General features: G+C 36.7%; 1 protein-coding gene across 1 annotated transcript; it reads left to right on the top strand.

Annotated features, from left to right (window-relative positions):
• Window positions 1–14: 14 nt before the first annotated feature.
• Faa (fumarylacetoacetate hydrolase) lies at window positions 15–15618 on the top strand. Its single transcript, XM_069847493.1, has 9 exons — window positions 15–180; window positions 4443–4544; window positions 4622–4743; window positions 6326–6466; window positions 7020–7273; window positions 7347–7553; window positions 10476–10621; window positions 12008–12125; window positions 12198–15618. Exons 1-9 carry the CDS (start codon window positions 97–99, stop codon window positions 12275–12277), a joined length of 1254 nt encoding a protein of 417 aa, XP_069703594.1. The 5' UTR covers window positions 15–96; the 3' UTR covers window positions 12278–15618.
• The last annotated feature ends 625 nt before the right edge of the window (window positions 15619–16243 follow it).

The raw sequence follows: 16243 nt of genomic DNA on the forward strand, positions 1-16243 counted from the left end.
AATATTTAAAACTTGTTATTGTAAAACTTGATAAGACGAGGTGGGAAAAGGGGGGAGTATTGTATTATAGTGAAACCGGTTAGAACTGCGTGAAACATGAAGAGCTTCATTTCTTATCCGGAAAACTCGGACTTTCCCTTGGAAAATCTGCCATATGGAGTTTTCTCGACGTCTGATAACGTAAGGATGAGAATTGCGGTGGGGAAGACTGTGTCCAGCATTGCTGCACCTGTTGAACGAAATGTCATTTTCAAACAAATATTGTCGTTACAGCCGTTATAGGCTGTAGTTAAGTGTGACAGTGATCTAAACTAGCCTCTACATTAGAAATTTGTACGATTTAAAAAAGTTCATAGCATCATTACAACAACAAAAATTACTTCGTTGTATATGTTAGTAATTAGTATTGGCGGCTAAAATATTTAAGAGTTATAACATTTAAGTTACGCCGCAGAAATGGTGATAATGATAATATATGGACATAATAATAATAATAATAATAATAATAATAATAATAATAATAATTATTATTATTATTATTATTATTATTATTATTATTATTATTATTTATATTTATTCAAAGCATTACCACATCAAAATATCTTCTGGACCGGTAGAACATTGAAATCATCACTGATTATACTTAAAAGCTTATCACGGTTGCAAATTACAATCTTCGGGTTATAGTTTGGTAATCGTTCTGTTAGTGGGAACCACACGTTATCCCAGTACTGGTTGAAAGATCATCTCCGCTGAAGAATATAGGCGTAAGGCCTCCATGAACTGTCAAGCTCAAGATATTATTATTATTATTATTATTATTATTATTACTATTATTATTATTATTATTATTGGTGGTGGTGGTAGTAGTAGTAATAGTAATCATTCTGTTGAAAGATAATTTTGGTTTCGTTGACCTTGAGGTTTGTTTATCATTTCAATCTGATTAATTTTTTAATTTGTAATTACTGCTTTTTCTGCCAAATTAAACACGTGCAATTCTTAGCGGACGGATTCGTTGAGTTTTGTTTTTCTGCACGTCTATATATAGTGACAGTTTTTAACATCTTTATATCTGCCTTTTAAACACGTGTACTCAAAATTATGACCATATAGGAGCGTAGGAAATGTTGAAAACTTAACACTTTCGTACCTTTCCTCTTCAGTACCGTTGTTATACCACAAATAATATCCAGTAAAGTTCGCCCGTGTCCGTGTGGTTGGCCTCTCGGCCTTCCATCGTGGCGACCAGAATTTGAACCCGTCTGTCATGAAGAAATTTGTGTTTCACATATCGGGCGAAGGATTTTTTAGGGGGGTGGGGTGTTTTCTCCTATTTCCCTCTCATCATTATTCCGCCAAAACTCCACTAGCACCTCTCACCGTGCAAGGTCTTGGGCCAGAACAAATATAAAAAAATATGGGAAGTTTTACACATTCGTGTTTAATAATTAAAGACTATTATTCAGATTTGTTTATTTAACTTAGTGTGAACGCATGAACGAAAATAATTTGTTACTTATAACAAGCAATGTAAAAAATCACCTTATCATTCAGTGATTGGAGAAACATCAATTGTATCGTGATTACTATTATAAAAAAAATTATCGCTCATCAAACCTGCATCTGCAGTGCATATGAAAGTAAGGTGGTGAACTGCGAAGAAAATGTTTATACATGGAAAACAGTTATTGCTGTTTATAAAGCGTTTTCCTTAAATTAAATAAATAGACTGGTTCTCATTTGTCCAGACCACCGTGATCCCGACATAGCAACACGCTGTCAAGGTCATTCGACCTTCGCGACAAGGTCGTGACGCAGCGGCTCAAGCCACCGACAACGTGTGGACGAGTGGGCACAGTGACCCCACTTCCGTATGCTTTTATTAACAATGCACATATATAAAAATAAAATTATAGATATTTCGTAGTGGGTTTTCGTATTCTAATAGCTATTGCGACTTAACAGCCTAAGGTTCATTTTTGTACTAATCTACAATATACAGTCTTAGAAAAAACTTTGTCGCAAAGATACGTTATAATTCCCAGAAAGGAGACGGTGCGTATGATCAGAGAACGAGCGATCTGATTCACGAAAGAACAAGTTGAGGTAATAAAATTAGTTTTGTTTCGTTGTACCTATGTCTGATCATGCGCACTGCCTCCTTTCTGGGACTTCTAAAGTATCTGTATGACAAAGCATTTTTCTAAGACTACATATATACAGAATTAACTTAGATCTTTTCTTAAGTCGGTTTAACCAGCACGTCTTCGTATCCTAGCAACCAGATTATAATAATTAAATTCTGAGCTGTATTTACAATTTTTGCCGCTCCCGGGCCATTAAAAAATGCTGACCATTGAACATAAAAATCTACCCACAAAAATTAAATCGAATTGAATAATCGATATTTAAATGTAAGTAGCAAAATGAGGAAATGATACCTACACAGAAAATAAAATTAAATAAAACTTCAATTATTTGTCAATAATGATATAGTACAATAGGGTCCACGCTGTGGAGTAACGGTTAGCATGCCTGGCCATGAAACGCGCGGATCCGGTTCAAATCCTGGTTGGAACAAGTTACCTGGTGGAGGTTTTTCCGAGGTTTTCCTTCAACCAAATGAAGCAGAATTGCTGGATAACTTTCGGCGTTGGACTTCGGACTCATTTTGCCATCATTAATTCATATATCATCATTCATCATCATTCATACCATAGTCCGGGTTGTTACAAGAGCACGGCGTTCGGCTATCCAATCATTAGAATAGGAGTGGTGAGCACAATAAGCAGTTTAAGCCTTCGGATCCTCCTCCGTACATAAGGAAAAAAAAGCACTTTCTGTTTCTTTTCTGATTTAAGTTTGATTACTATCCATATTCATCGCTAATCTTTTTCGCATCCTAACTTAGTATTAACAAGTCTTATTCTCTAATCTAACGATCACGATCACAGACACTCATCTTCAAGCACATCATAACTTGATGCGATGCCTATATTTAACATTACCATTTATGTAGGATAGGGGTCTCTTGGACTTGATTCTCAGAATTACTTTCGTTTAAACATAAGCTGTATGGCTTTTAGAGCCGGAAAGCATAATAAAGTGAAAAAAAAAATCATAACTTGTGTAGGCCTACTACTTGTTCTACTCTATGGTAGATCATTTCAACTGCCATGATTAATAATATATTATATCTGTCACAACAAATTAAATAAAATAAGTGTTGTAAACTGTTGGTAATTTGTAAAGTTATTCAAAAATGGGATCTTTTTTTTTAAATTACTGTAAAGAATACGATATCAACGATGGAAAAAGAAAAATACTGAACATAAATTCGTTAACTTTAAAGTCGAATAATAGGTACAGTATTACTATTTTCTAACCAAACGAACTCTTCAAATTTCAGGTATTTAATCAATAAGTTGACAATGTTAGCATGCAGCAGGTTATTTTTCTTTGAAATAACATGAGCTGTCGTGTAACAAGCGGCTTACAAGTTTTCATTGTGCGACAGTAGAGCCGTGACTAGTGTAATTATTATAATGACAATTATAAATATATATATATATATAGGGTGAGTCATAAGTATGTTTGGAAAACGCATGAGCGTGATCCTGGATAAAAAATAAGAACAATTCCTTATATGAAAATTTGTCGGAAAATGCTTATTTATTGGAGAAATGGTCATACTTTGCCTTTGTTCTTTTTTTGTTGTCACAAGTACATGTTTGGTATATAATAACTTGTCATTTAACCTTTACAAAAGGTGCTCAATTTGTCCCCCTCCATTGCTTACACCTGCTTCAGCAAGACGTACACACGACTGGCGAGTTCTCTCAAACACCATGTTGTCATCACGGATCCATTGGCATGCATTTTCAACACGTTGCAATAGCTCCTCTGCATCATTCACTGGTGTTGCATAGACAACCCAAAGGTAAAAATCTAATGGGGTGAGGTCGGGTGCCAATTCGTTAAAAATCTAAATATCACAATAACACCCAACCGAGAACACAAATGTTTCCACCCAATTACAACATAAGGATACTATGAATCCCTGTCATTTCTTAAAACACACTGTGTTTACGATGTGTGTGCGATGGTTTCATATCAGGGGACATATATTAGTACAGTGTTGCTCTTAAAAATTAACACCATGTGGACGAAGTGTTTTGCCGCTACTGAGACGAAAAACCTCTATGGCGCTCCTGTATATAGAGAAAATGTTAAGCCCACTTGCCAATAAACTGTCATTTGAATTTAACATAATGACATTACATTGTAGGCCTACCGTTAATATTTTTTTTTTGTGAACTTGGCAACGTTTAATGCAATTACTTGCAAACTAAAACTAATTGTTAACGTAGAAAGTAAAAATATCCAATAGATGAACAAACACACTTTTCAAAAATACTTTGTGTCGTATTTAATTCCAGGCCACTCATCGTATTGGGGTGGCAATAGGCGACCAGATTCTGGACCTGTCAGCTGTGAGCCACTTGTTTCAAAATGCTGAGCTGCGTCGTGTGTTCCAGCAGGTGAGTATAAGTCGTCACAATAACAGCTCACAATATACGGAGTTCAGATCTTTCATGGGCAGCTGGCCTTGTTGCAGGAGACACTCAATGGTTTCATGGCACTGGGGAGACCTGCCTGGCAAGAGGCGAGGACACGCTTGCAGACCCTACTGTCTGTCGACGACCCTACCCTGCAAGAAGACAGCCAACTCCGTGCCAGGTAAAAGAGTAAGCTACAATTTTGCGAGATTCGTTAGACGTTTATGTCAATGAATATAATTACTATGTTAATTAGATTAAATAATTTCTACAGCACAGTAGCTTTCATTTGTTGTTGTTTAGTCAACTGTCCGAAGACAGGTCTGAACTTCAAAAGTGACACCAATAAGGCATCACTCATGAGGCAACTAAGCCAGGAGATAATGGGGTAGTGTGGTCAATTCCTTTCCCCCGCCATTGCATACATCGCCGATTAGCTATATATTACACTAGTCAGACTTCAGATGCATACAAACAATTGTTCTTCCTCTGACACTGTCAAGTGAGATGTACTGCCTGATAATACTGTAGATGCACATATCAGCCAGAACCTCAATCAACCTTCATTTATACAAAGATAATTTGTCTTCTCCGCAATTCTCCATCAGAATCAAGAGGATAAACGTGATTTTAAGCGTAATAATTATGACTCCCCTCAACAAAGCAATAAACGTTGGGGTCATATATGATGTTTTAATATAATTATCTCTCTCTTTTCTCTCGCTATGAGGGCGGAAGGGGAACATCCCATGCACCAGGACCTGAGGTCTATTGTGCACCTACACCACACCAGCCAAACCGCCAATACCCTTACAACCAGTCCTCGCCATCATTCTAACTCTTGTACCATTGTACGCAAACAGCCCTCCCACATTTCCTGGGGGGAAGGAAGTGGGTTCCGCTGTTGGCCACCAACTATCACTTCTTGACATATCCATGGAGGCCAGCCAAGAAAGTCAGCAGCTTCGAAGGGTTGAAAACCAAGTAGGACAACCAGAAATGGAGATGAAGTGATGATAAGGGAGGAAAGAAAGTGGCGAGAATGACTGGGGTTCCAAGGGCCTGATAAAGTTACCTGATATTCATCCATAGGAGTGAGTGAGCGAAGATGCTACCACAAGACCACAGCGGTGGACATCTCTTTCTCTTAATATTAACCATTCTTTCCAGAATATCATAGGTCTATTGACTGTATGAAAACTCTAACCTATTTTCCTTCATTTAAGAATCACAAATTTACCATCAGAATAATCCAAAATCTCCAGTCGATTTTTTAACAGTAACTGAAACACAAGAAAACACTTAGATATTAAACTATCATAGTAATGTTTAACACATTTATTTCTCATCACCAAATATACCGTTAACAGAGTTGCACTCTATAAAGTACATGTTGTTATTGTTGTTGTCGTCGTCGTCAATAAAACCATTCACTCCCTTCCTCTCCAAAATAGAAGAGTGATGTAGCAAAAAATATACGTAACCATTTTAATGTAGGCACCATATTTTTATGTTATGGTGGTTATATCACCTACACGCAATCCCCAAACTGTTTAAGAGGACCACACTGCCATTGGTTAGCAGGTCCACATGACCATTATGACCTAGCTTGGAGTGTCGGACAACTCCACCAGTAATATTCCCTCTTCACCAGTTAGGGGACGCTTATGCATGCCACGGCAGGTCAGCATGCAGAAATGGCATTTCCTCGATTTTTGATGGAACAGTTATACCATTTTCACTCCTTCATTTATCATCTGCAGGTCAATTGTACCACAGTCAGAGGCCACGATGCACCTGCCAGCCCATGTGGGTGATTACACTGATTTCTACTCGTCTATCCACCATGCCACCAATGTGGGAATCATGTTCCGCGATAAGGACAATGCTCTCCTGCCAAACTGGTAAGTGTAAAGAACCTCAATCTTAACTTTTTTCAGTCTGTTATTTAACGACGCTGTATCAGCTACTATGTAGGTTATTTAGCATTGATGGAATTGGTGATAGTAAGATAGTATTTGGCGAGATGAGGTCGACAATTCGTCATATGATTACCTAATTTCTCGTTTTATTTATCTTTCACCTTGAACCCGGAACATGTACCTCTCTATTCCTCTGCACAGAATATCCTTCTACTCATCATCTTTCAGCATATCAATTCCACGCTTCTGCAGTTCTCTCCCTGACCATGTCAGAGACTGTCAGACAATATCAAAATTCAAATTTAAATTGTGTTGTGTTGTTAGTCAACTGCCCGAAGACAGGTCTGAACCCCACAAGTGATAGCAAGAAGTCACCACTTATGAGGCAACTAGGCCAGCAGATAATGGAGACCAGCTTCCCTTTCCTTCCATGGAAAACATACCAAAGACATTTATTGTCACTTAAAATCCGTTGTCCTTGGCAGAATTTGAACACGAATACTTCGTATTTAATGTCAAACATATCATGTTGCAGGAAGCACCTCCCTGTTGCCTATCATGGCCGTGCTTCCTCTGTTGTCGTATCTGGCACACCAATCCGACGGCCTAATGGACAGACATGCCCAGTGGAGGGCGCAAATCCCGTGTTTGGTCCAAGCCGTCTCATGGATTTCGAGCTAGAGGTGGCCTTCTTTGTGGGAGGCCCACCAACGAAACTCGGGGAGCCCGTGCCCATCAGTGAGGCCCACGAACACATATTTGGCATGGTGCTCATGAACGACTGGAGTGGTGAGTGGCGCAACTGTAATGACATTTGTAACCCTCCATAATCATTCTGATGGACACGCACATGTGGTTACAGCTCGCGATATCCAGAAGTGGGAATACGTTCCCCTGGGCCCATTCCTCGCCAAGAATGTGGGCACATCCATCTCGCCGTGGGTGGTGACAATGGAGGCCCTCACGCCATTCATTGTGGACAACTACAAGCAGGACGTGCAGCCACTACCCTACCTGCAGCATGACGACCCATACAACTTCGACATGCACCTGCAGGTCGACATCAAGCGTGCGTATATCCTTAAATTACTTTCATTTCACTGTCTTTAATGCATGTAACTTTATTAAGATGCATTGTTAACTCAATGGCTAACACGCCAGTTATTAAGAAATAGTACAGTATAAACGGAATGGCTAATATCTTAAATTTCCACACTGGAACCAGAGTTCAAATTCAAGCAAGTCTAAATGGAATTTGTAATCTAGAAAAATTATTGGGACAAATTTTCTTAGATTATTCCTGACGTTATTTCATCCTTTCTTTATATTTCATAATCATATTTAAACAGGTGCAGTAGGAATAAAACATACAATTTTTCAGAAGACTAACTCGAACTCCAAGTGGTAAACACTCTACAAAACAAGTAACCAAGGGAATGTCCACTGCTGTGGAGTAACGATTAGCACGTCTGACCGTGTAACAAGTAGGCCTGGGTTCAAATTCTGGTTGAAACAAGTTATTGTACCTGGTTGGAGTTATTTTCCGGGGTTTTCTGTCAACCAATTGAAGCATATTTGCTGGGTAACTTTCGGCATTGGAACTCGGACTCATTTCGCCATAATTAACTCACATATCATCATCCACCATAGTCAAGGTAAAGCTCACAATGAGGCATGCTGTACTTGTACAAGAGCGCAGCTGTTCAGCTACCCAATCACTCACAGAATGGAAGCCTCAGGCTGCAGTGCAAACCTTCGGGTCCCTCTTCCATACAAGAGGGGGAAAGAAATCATGAGAATCATTGGAGTTAGCATGAGTACCATGTATGTAGGCACGACATCACACAATGTAACAATAATACTGTATTATTTCTTTATCATTGCTTCTCGTATATCTCATATATTGTCTTTTCTTTCTATATTGGTTGTTTACATGGTTGTTGTTGTTGTTTAGTCAACTGTCCGAAGACAAGTCTGAGCCTCACAAGTGATACCAACAAGGCACCACTTATAAGGCAACTAAGTCAACAGATAATGGGGTAGGATGGCTAGTTCCTTTCTCTTCCATTGCATACATCGCCAACTAGCTACATATTACACTAATCAGAATTCAGATGTATACAAACAATTGTTCTTTCTCTGACACACATCAAGTGAGATGTACTGCCTGATAATAGAGTTTACATGGTGGTTATTCACAAATGTGTATGCGTGCGTGTTTCAGAGCCGTATTTAAGGTATTTACTGCCCTGGACCATCTTCAAATGACGCCCCCTCTATTTACATTATGGCTCGAAGTCAATTTCGCCTTTTTTAGTTTCTAGACGTTGTAAGAAAATAATTTAATAAAAATTGGAGCTCTAGCATATTTTAGCTTTTTAATGTGCCTTTTTCTGCCTATTTTAAGAAGTTTCAATGCCTAAATTTCCTGCCTCTAATAATAATAATAATAATAATAATAATAATAATAATAATACATTGCCATGTGCATTTTTCATTTTCACTTTATTAGAGCGGCAACAGAGTGGTAGTAGCTACAATGATACAAGTGGCTGTTCTTAAGTCAATCATGCGAACTGAGGAAGATAACTACACAAAGGGATGCCGCATGGGTACTACGAAAACGTGGCTATTTATACTGGTTTGGTATTAAGAACGTGAAAGAATTCTCGATTATGCAATCGATGAACTAAAAATTAATTTAGGAAACTAATCCTCCTCGAAATGTGATTATGAACAAGTTCTGGTTTAATTTACAAAAACATTTTCAAATGTTCAAAGACACCCTGCTTTACAGTAAGTGATTTGAAACGAAGTGATTCCATACTATCACTAGAACATTCTAAATGTGTTAAGAAGTGATTATCTAACAATTATCTCTGCTTAGTGCACAGAGAAAAAATTAAGAATAAGTGAAATAATATAATTGTCTATAACCCATTTGTAACCACCAAGGCATCTGATGTAGGTCACAACCAACCTTATTGAACTAAAATAAATTGATAAATAATGCTCTACAGTAATATGTAGTACGTACCTCATTTTTAACATCCACTGATTAGGTATAAAGGATCAATTTTGCCGACCTCCAAAATCTCCTGTATTGGGCCATGGCCTCAGTTAGCCCACACATAAGTATGCTTCTGGTGTACCGTACCTGTGTGTGTAGGCTATACAGATATATTTATGTGAGCACGTATATGTATGCTTATACTGATGTATTTAATGCTCAGAATTTTACAGTATCATTCTTTCTCTGTAATATTTAACAATAATAATAATAATAATAATAATAATAATAATAATAATAATATCTGAATACTTCTTCCTGGCTTGACATATATTCAGATGTTCTATATCGATCTTTTAGTCCTCTGTCATATTAGATAATTTTGTGATGACAGTAAACTAATTCTAAGAAGGTGAATAGTTACACAGTTGGAAGTTAGAAATAGCTGTTTTACATAGTAATTCTGTGGTTAATTATGTTTCTAAATAACATCTGTCTATCATAGAGTTTTTTTTCTCTTGCGGTTATTTCAGAAGAAGAATAATTATCAATTATTGACCATTCAGAAGTGTGTACTTTGATTGATTGTTTGACTGGAAAAATATTTCCAGTTTCAATTTACATTAGTTATAAGACACACTAAATAACAGTGTAATTTTAACTAGCCTGTTTTAATGGTTTCAAAAATACAGTATCACCATCGCTCTATGTTTACTCTCCTTCTTCCATGTACCTACATCCAACGACACAATGTCTCTAACATATATGCTGATTCCCACACTCATAAACGTTATTGTTCAGAATGTATTTCATAATGTATTGATTTATTCTGCTTTTCTCAATTTCCGATAAGTCAGTTCTTGAGAATATGTTCTTAAATGTTCCCTCCTCTTGACGTGATTCAACTTTGAAACGTTACTTTTCCAGACTTACATAATGCAATCGAAATTCGTCTTCTAAATAGTATAACATTTGTTGCAGCGGATAAGTCTGTGGCTAGCACAGTGTGCCGTTCCAACTACAAATATCTGTACTGGACAGCCAAACAGCAGCTGGCACACCACACCACCAGCGGCTGCAATATCAATCCTGGTGACATGATGGCATCTGGCACCATCAGTGGCGAGGTGAGTTACACTGTACCAAATTGTAGTAGTACAATAGTAGTAGCAGTAATATGGTAGTAGGAGTAGAAGTATGGTAGTTGTAGTAGTAGCAGTACAGTAGTATTAGTAATAGTAGCTATACTCCAATTTTGTATAACAGCATTTTCTTTTAGAATGACGGAGTAGTTTAAGTTGAAGAATGTTGCATTTCTTGATGACAGAACTCTCTTATAGCTGATAATACATATTGAGGATGTGTAAATTCCTAATCTATGACGATAATCTCAATGTAAAATGTGCTTTTAAAAGTCGAAATTTCACTATTGCCATTTCTCTTGGTTCATTTGGTATAAAAGTTATGTCCTACAAAATTGATTTCTATCTTTTGTTTTCGCTTTGTTGTGTATAGGCCTAATATTTAAATAATTCTTGTTTACTATTCCTTCACACTTTCAGTGTTGCAAAATAAAAATCATAATTTCGGAATGACTGTTTGTCGGATTTTTCCTCACTTATTTTCCTGTCTCTGATTCCATGCCAGTTAAAAATTTAACTGTTAGAAACATTACCAGTATATGAAACTTTATTCTTGATTACACCCTTTTAACACTTATATATCACTAAAGAACTGTTAAGTTACCGGTATTTAAATAAATAACTATTTTACCGTAATTGACTAGTTTCGATGTGATGTACATTGTCATCTGAATTCTAGACTAGAAACATCGAAATTAGTTAATTAAGGTATAATACCAACACAGTTTCACATTAACACAGTAAAGTAGTTGTTTATTTAAATAACGTGACAGTTCTTTTGTTACAATTTGTAATTCCTTAAGACAGGCTATACTGCGTTTTATTTTTATTTGGGTATGTCCTACTATTTCCCTTAAGCGCGAAATAATATTCTTAATGATTATTCTTGATCAAGCACAAAAAATAAAATTTAGAGCTCCAATATCTTTACAATTAATTGAAAATATGTATGTATCCAATGCCTACCCACTTCACTTTACGTGATTCGGGTTCCGAAAATTACGGATAGATGGCAGGACTGTGGCCCCAATTTCTAGTTACACACCACTTTGGCAGACCACGCTGTAGCCTACATGATGTGTATTTGTTGAAATTTATGTCGTGTACTAGGGTGAGTGTATGTGTAAGTGTATTGTATGGAATGGGTGATGATGGTAAAGACGAGGAAGGGAAAAGGGGAAACCTGGTACCAGCACATAGCCTACTCCTGTCGAATAGTACCAAGCCAGACTTACTGTTCCCGTCCAATATATTTTATTACAGTGTTTTATACTCATAGGCTCTTACAGTATTAAATCACAGGATTTTAAAGTCTGATTGATTATATACTAACAAGGATACTGGTATTGTACATTGCCGTGATCCTTACAGACCACTGACTCATATGGGTCCATGCTGGAGCTGAGTTGGAAGGGCACCAAGCCTATTCGCCTCTTGGATGGGAGCACTCGCAAGTTCCTGCAGGATCTAGACGAAGTTATTATCACAGGTACGAGAGTTGCCGTGAGTGTAGGTCTAGTCTTCCTGTGCGTTCAGTCTGTTCATGAGTTTTCTGTTGCAGGTTACTGCCAGGGTGATGACTTCCGGGTGGGATTCGGGTCATGTACAGGAAGGATTCTGCCAGCCCTCAAACTGTTTTAGCAGATGTCTAATTACAGTGGTACAACTGTTAACTTTATGAGTAGCTCAAGATGATGCACAGATATTAAGATATATTATTTCTCCTCTAATAACCATTATTATCGTAACAGATAAATTCTGTAGGACCAAAAATTAATCTTTACGTAAATATTATTCAGCTAACAGTCTCTACTTGAGATTTATTACGCCCAAATCGTTGAAAATTGAAGGAAATTAATAAAATAAAACATTTTATATTATTGTAGTAGTCCAGACTATATAAATAATTTCCACTTTCACCTACTTTGTAAGTTGAGTAGATGTTTTGATATTTATCTTCTCTTTTAGTATAATAGGAAAATTCTAGTTTTTACGTATAGGTTAAATTTAGGTAGATAGGTAAGTGCATTCCAAAAAGATATTTATGACAAATTTCAATTTCCACTGCTGATTTCATCAGAAACAACCACTCTGAAACATGTTCACCATTTGCAGATGAAAACTCGAACAGAATTTCGGAAAAATAAATTTAATGGACGCTTATGTAAAGGTAAAGGTAAAGGTATCCCCATAACTTGCCATGAAGGCATTTGGGGGACATGGAGGTAGAGCCCCATGCTTTCCATGACCTCGGCACTAGAATGAGGTGGTGTGGTCGGCACCACGCTCTGATCACCTTTTGCCCCTGGAAAGACCTGGTACTCAATTTTATAGGAGGCTGAGTGAACCTCGGGGCCGTTCTGAAAGTTTGGCAACGGGAAAAAATCCTGTCACCACCTGGGATCGAACCCCGGACCTTCCAGTCCGTAGCCAGCTGCTATACCAACTGAGAATGGACGCTCATGTACTTGAAAATAAGAATCACAAGAATTTAAATATGGCGAGAAAGATATCCACAATTCTTAACTAATTACTTTATCATTAAATATCTTGTCTCAGTTAATGATAAGTTTGAATTGGTGCAGTTGTTACACATAGTGCTCGTAAGTTTTTTTTTTCTTTTGTAAATTTACTGAAGAATACATTCAAATATATCATTAAGATAATGTAATTTCAAAATTTACTGCCTATTCAATGAATACCAGCCTGATTATTCTGTGCATGCTAATCGTGCACCGAACTCCGATATTCACATTATAAGGGAACCGCGTGACATTAATTTTTAAATTAAAGATTAACTTGGTGTTAAGCATTTCGGATATTTTCTATAAAATTTTCTTTGACATCTTCACGATGCAAACAAGCTTTACAAAGATATCACATGTAAAAATTGCTTGATATAATTAGTATAGTCAAACATTTATCAGTAATAAGAAAACACACATTTATAAATGAGTTCTCGACTTATTAGTTAATGTTGACTTGTAACTGGTAAACAATGCATTAAATTATAAGAAAGAGTAATCAATGCATGAAATATTATAGACTAGTAACTAGTAATTTGTACTTGTAATATTATATGACGAATGTCTACTTATACAAGGTGAGCCAATGAAACAGGCGATTTTAAAACTTTAATAATTATTGCTCTGATTAGTTTGAAACGAAACTTTCACTTTACATTAAAGTATATACTATAGCATTTATCTGTACCTCATGAAATTCTTATTTTCTGAACACTCCATCCTGCAGGTGGGACCCATTTCGTTGCACACATTCAAGTCTAAGTCTAGCCGTGTGACTAGTCGCACCATTCTGTTGAAACCACGTGTCTCTATTGATGAGAGGATTATTGGCAATTTGTGGAGACAAAAATTCTTGAATCATTCGGACATATCGCTGTGATGTTACAGTAACAGATGTCCCATTATTGTCCTCAAAGAAATAAGGACCGATGATTCCAAATGACATTATTGCATACCAAACTGTGACTTTGACACTGTGTAATGGTTCCCCATGCATTTCATAAGGGTTAGTTGGTGACCAGTGTCGAAAGTTTTGTTTATTGACGTATCCAGAGAGATGAAAATGAACTTCATCACTCATCACCATATTGTGGACAAGGTTTTCGTTAACATTTAGATCCAAGAATTGTTGACAAAAAGTCATACGGTTTACTTCATCGGCATCTTTTGATGCCTGCACTACATGAATTTTGTTTGGATGCATGTGTAAGTCCTTATGAAGAATTCTTCGTATACTGGTGTTTGACAAGCCAAGTGAAATTGCATGACGATGGGCAGAACGTTTAGGACTACAGATTATAGCAACTCTCAAGGTGTTGATGTTTTCTGGGGTATATACAGATCTTTGCTTACCTGGAGACTTCTTCTTTAACGCAGAACCAGTTAGTTCAAAGTTCTGAATCCAGATTTTTATTGCATGGCTGATGGTATCGGATCATTGCGATGGATATTGTAATACGTTGAAATAGCCGTTGTGAAGCAATGAAACTATCTTATTTTTGTAATATGTCTTAATATCAAAAGCATGTTGTTCACCCATCAAACGATCCATTATAAACAAATGCTATTGAATGAAGAATAGATTGTTTTTTTTACTTGGTTATTTAACGACGCTGTATCAACAACTAGGTTATTTAGCATCAATGGGATTGATGATCGCGAGATGAGACCGAGTATTCGCCATAGATTACCTGAAGTTTGCCTTACGGTTGGGGAAAACCTCGGAAAAACCCAACTAGGTAATCAGCTGAAGCGGGAATCGAACCTGTGCCCGAACACAACTCCGGATCAGAAGGCAAGCGCCTTAATCTACAGAGCTATGCCAGTGGCTGAATAGATTGTTGCATGTAACAATTAAAATACCCGACATCAGCTGAAAAGACACGAATCTGAAAATCGCCCATTTCATTGGCTCACCTTGTATAACGAATCTTTAGTATTGGAAGTGATATAGTTAGTACAGCTTAAGACTAAAGATTAAAAGAATTTGGGATCAAATTTTTACAAATGATTTCAGAACTGATATGAAGTTCACTCCATTGTCATTCATGTGAAAATTGTGGTTCTTTCCCTACCTCCTCTTAGTGCCAAGGTTATGAAAACAGGAACTTCTATAAAATTATTTCTCAGATGTAATTCAAAACACTGGATTTTTGTCTTTGACTTACCCTGAAAAATAGGATAAGAGGGGAAGGTTATCAAAAGGAAAAAAAAAAAAATTTTCGAAGCTTGTGTTTGCAAATAAAGTATTCTTATCTATACCAGTACAGTTTTCTTCTGAAATCAAGACATCGTCTGCTAACAGTTCTGTGATGCTGCATCTTGTGCTCTTCGTCCATATTATTGGTTGTGGGAAAATATTGGGACAATTCTTATCCGAATTAATTTTTGTATTGCTCATTTTTTTATATATTTGTAGAAGCATATTGGCAACAAATAAAATTATTTTTGATGCAATGTAACTCTTAACTTATTTTTCGCCACTCATTCATCGCATAGACGTAGTTATGGGGGGCATTGCCTCCTCCAACTTGTCTGAACTCTTTTTTTTTTCTATCAACATTAGAAAATAATTTAATTCAAAAGATTTTTCTTGCTTCTGTTTATAATTAAGTTTCTGTGCTCAAATTGACGAATCAGTGTCTTCAGATCATGTGTCTGGATTATAATATTTATTTTAAATTTCTGAATGTATAAGAATTTCTATACCTCATTTGAGGAATGGAAGCATTATACTGTTTCTTCTGTAACAGCCTATACTCATGTGTTAGAAGTCTGCAGGTGTTCAGGCTGCCACTTGGAGAAATATGATTAACATACTGCACAACAATGCAGAAAAAGAAAAGTGATCCCCATACAATGTGTAAACTTAAAGACGAGAGATTAAGTAAAATAATTAGAATTTATATTTCATATATCTTCAGGGGGTTAAGCTTCAGATAAAAAAGTTTCTGTTAGCACTGTTACGTAGTGTTATTGATGTATACTGGTATATGTGTTTGTGTACAAGAGAGAAAAATAGGGAGATTGTTTTAAGTTATACTCTATTATAATTTGTATTAGACCTACAGTTCAAGCCCCT

Source organism: Periplaneta americana, chromosome 15 (genome assembly GCF_040183065.1).
Source record: "Periplaneta americana isolate PAMFEO1 chromosome 15, P.americana_PAMFEO1_priV1, whole genome shotgun sequence".
Classification (NCBI taxonomy): domain Eukaryota; kingdom Metazoa; phylum Arthropoda; class Insecta; order Blattodea; family Blattidae; genus Periplaneta; species Periplaneta americana.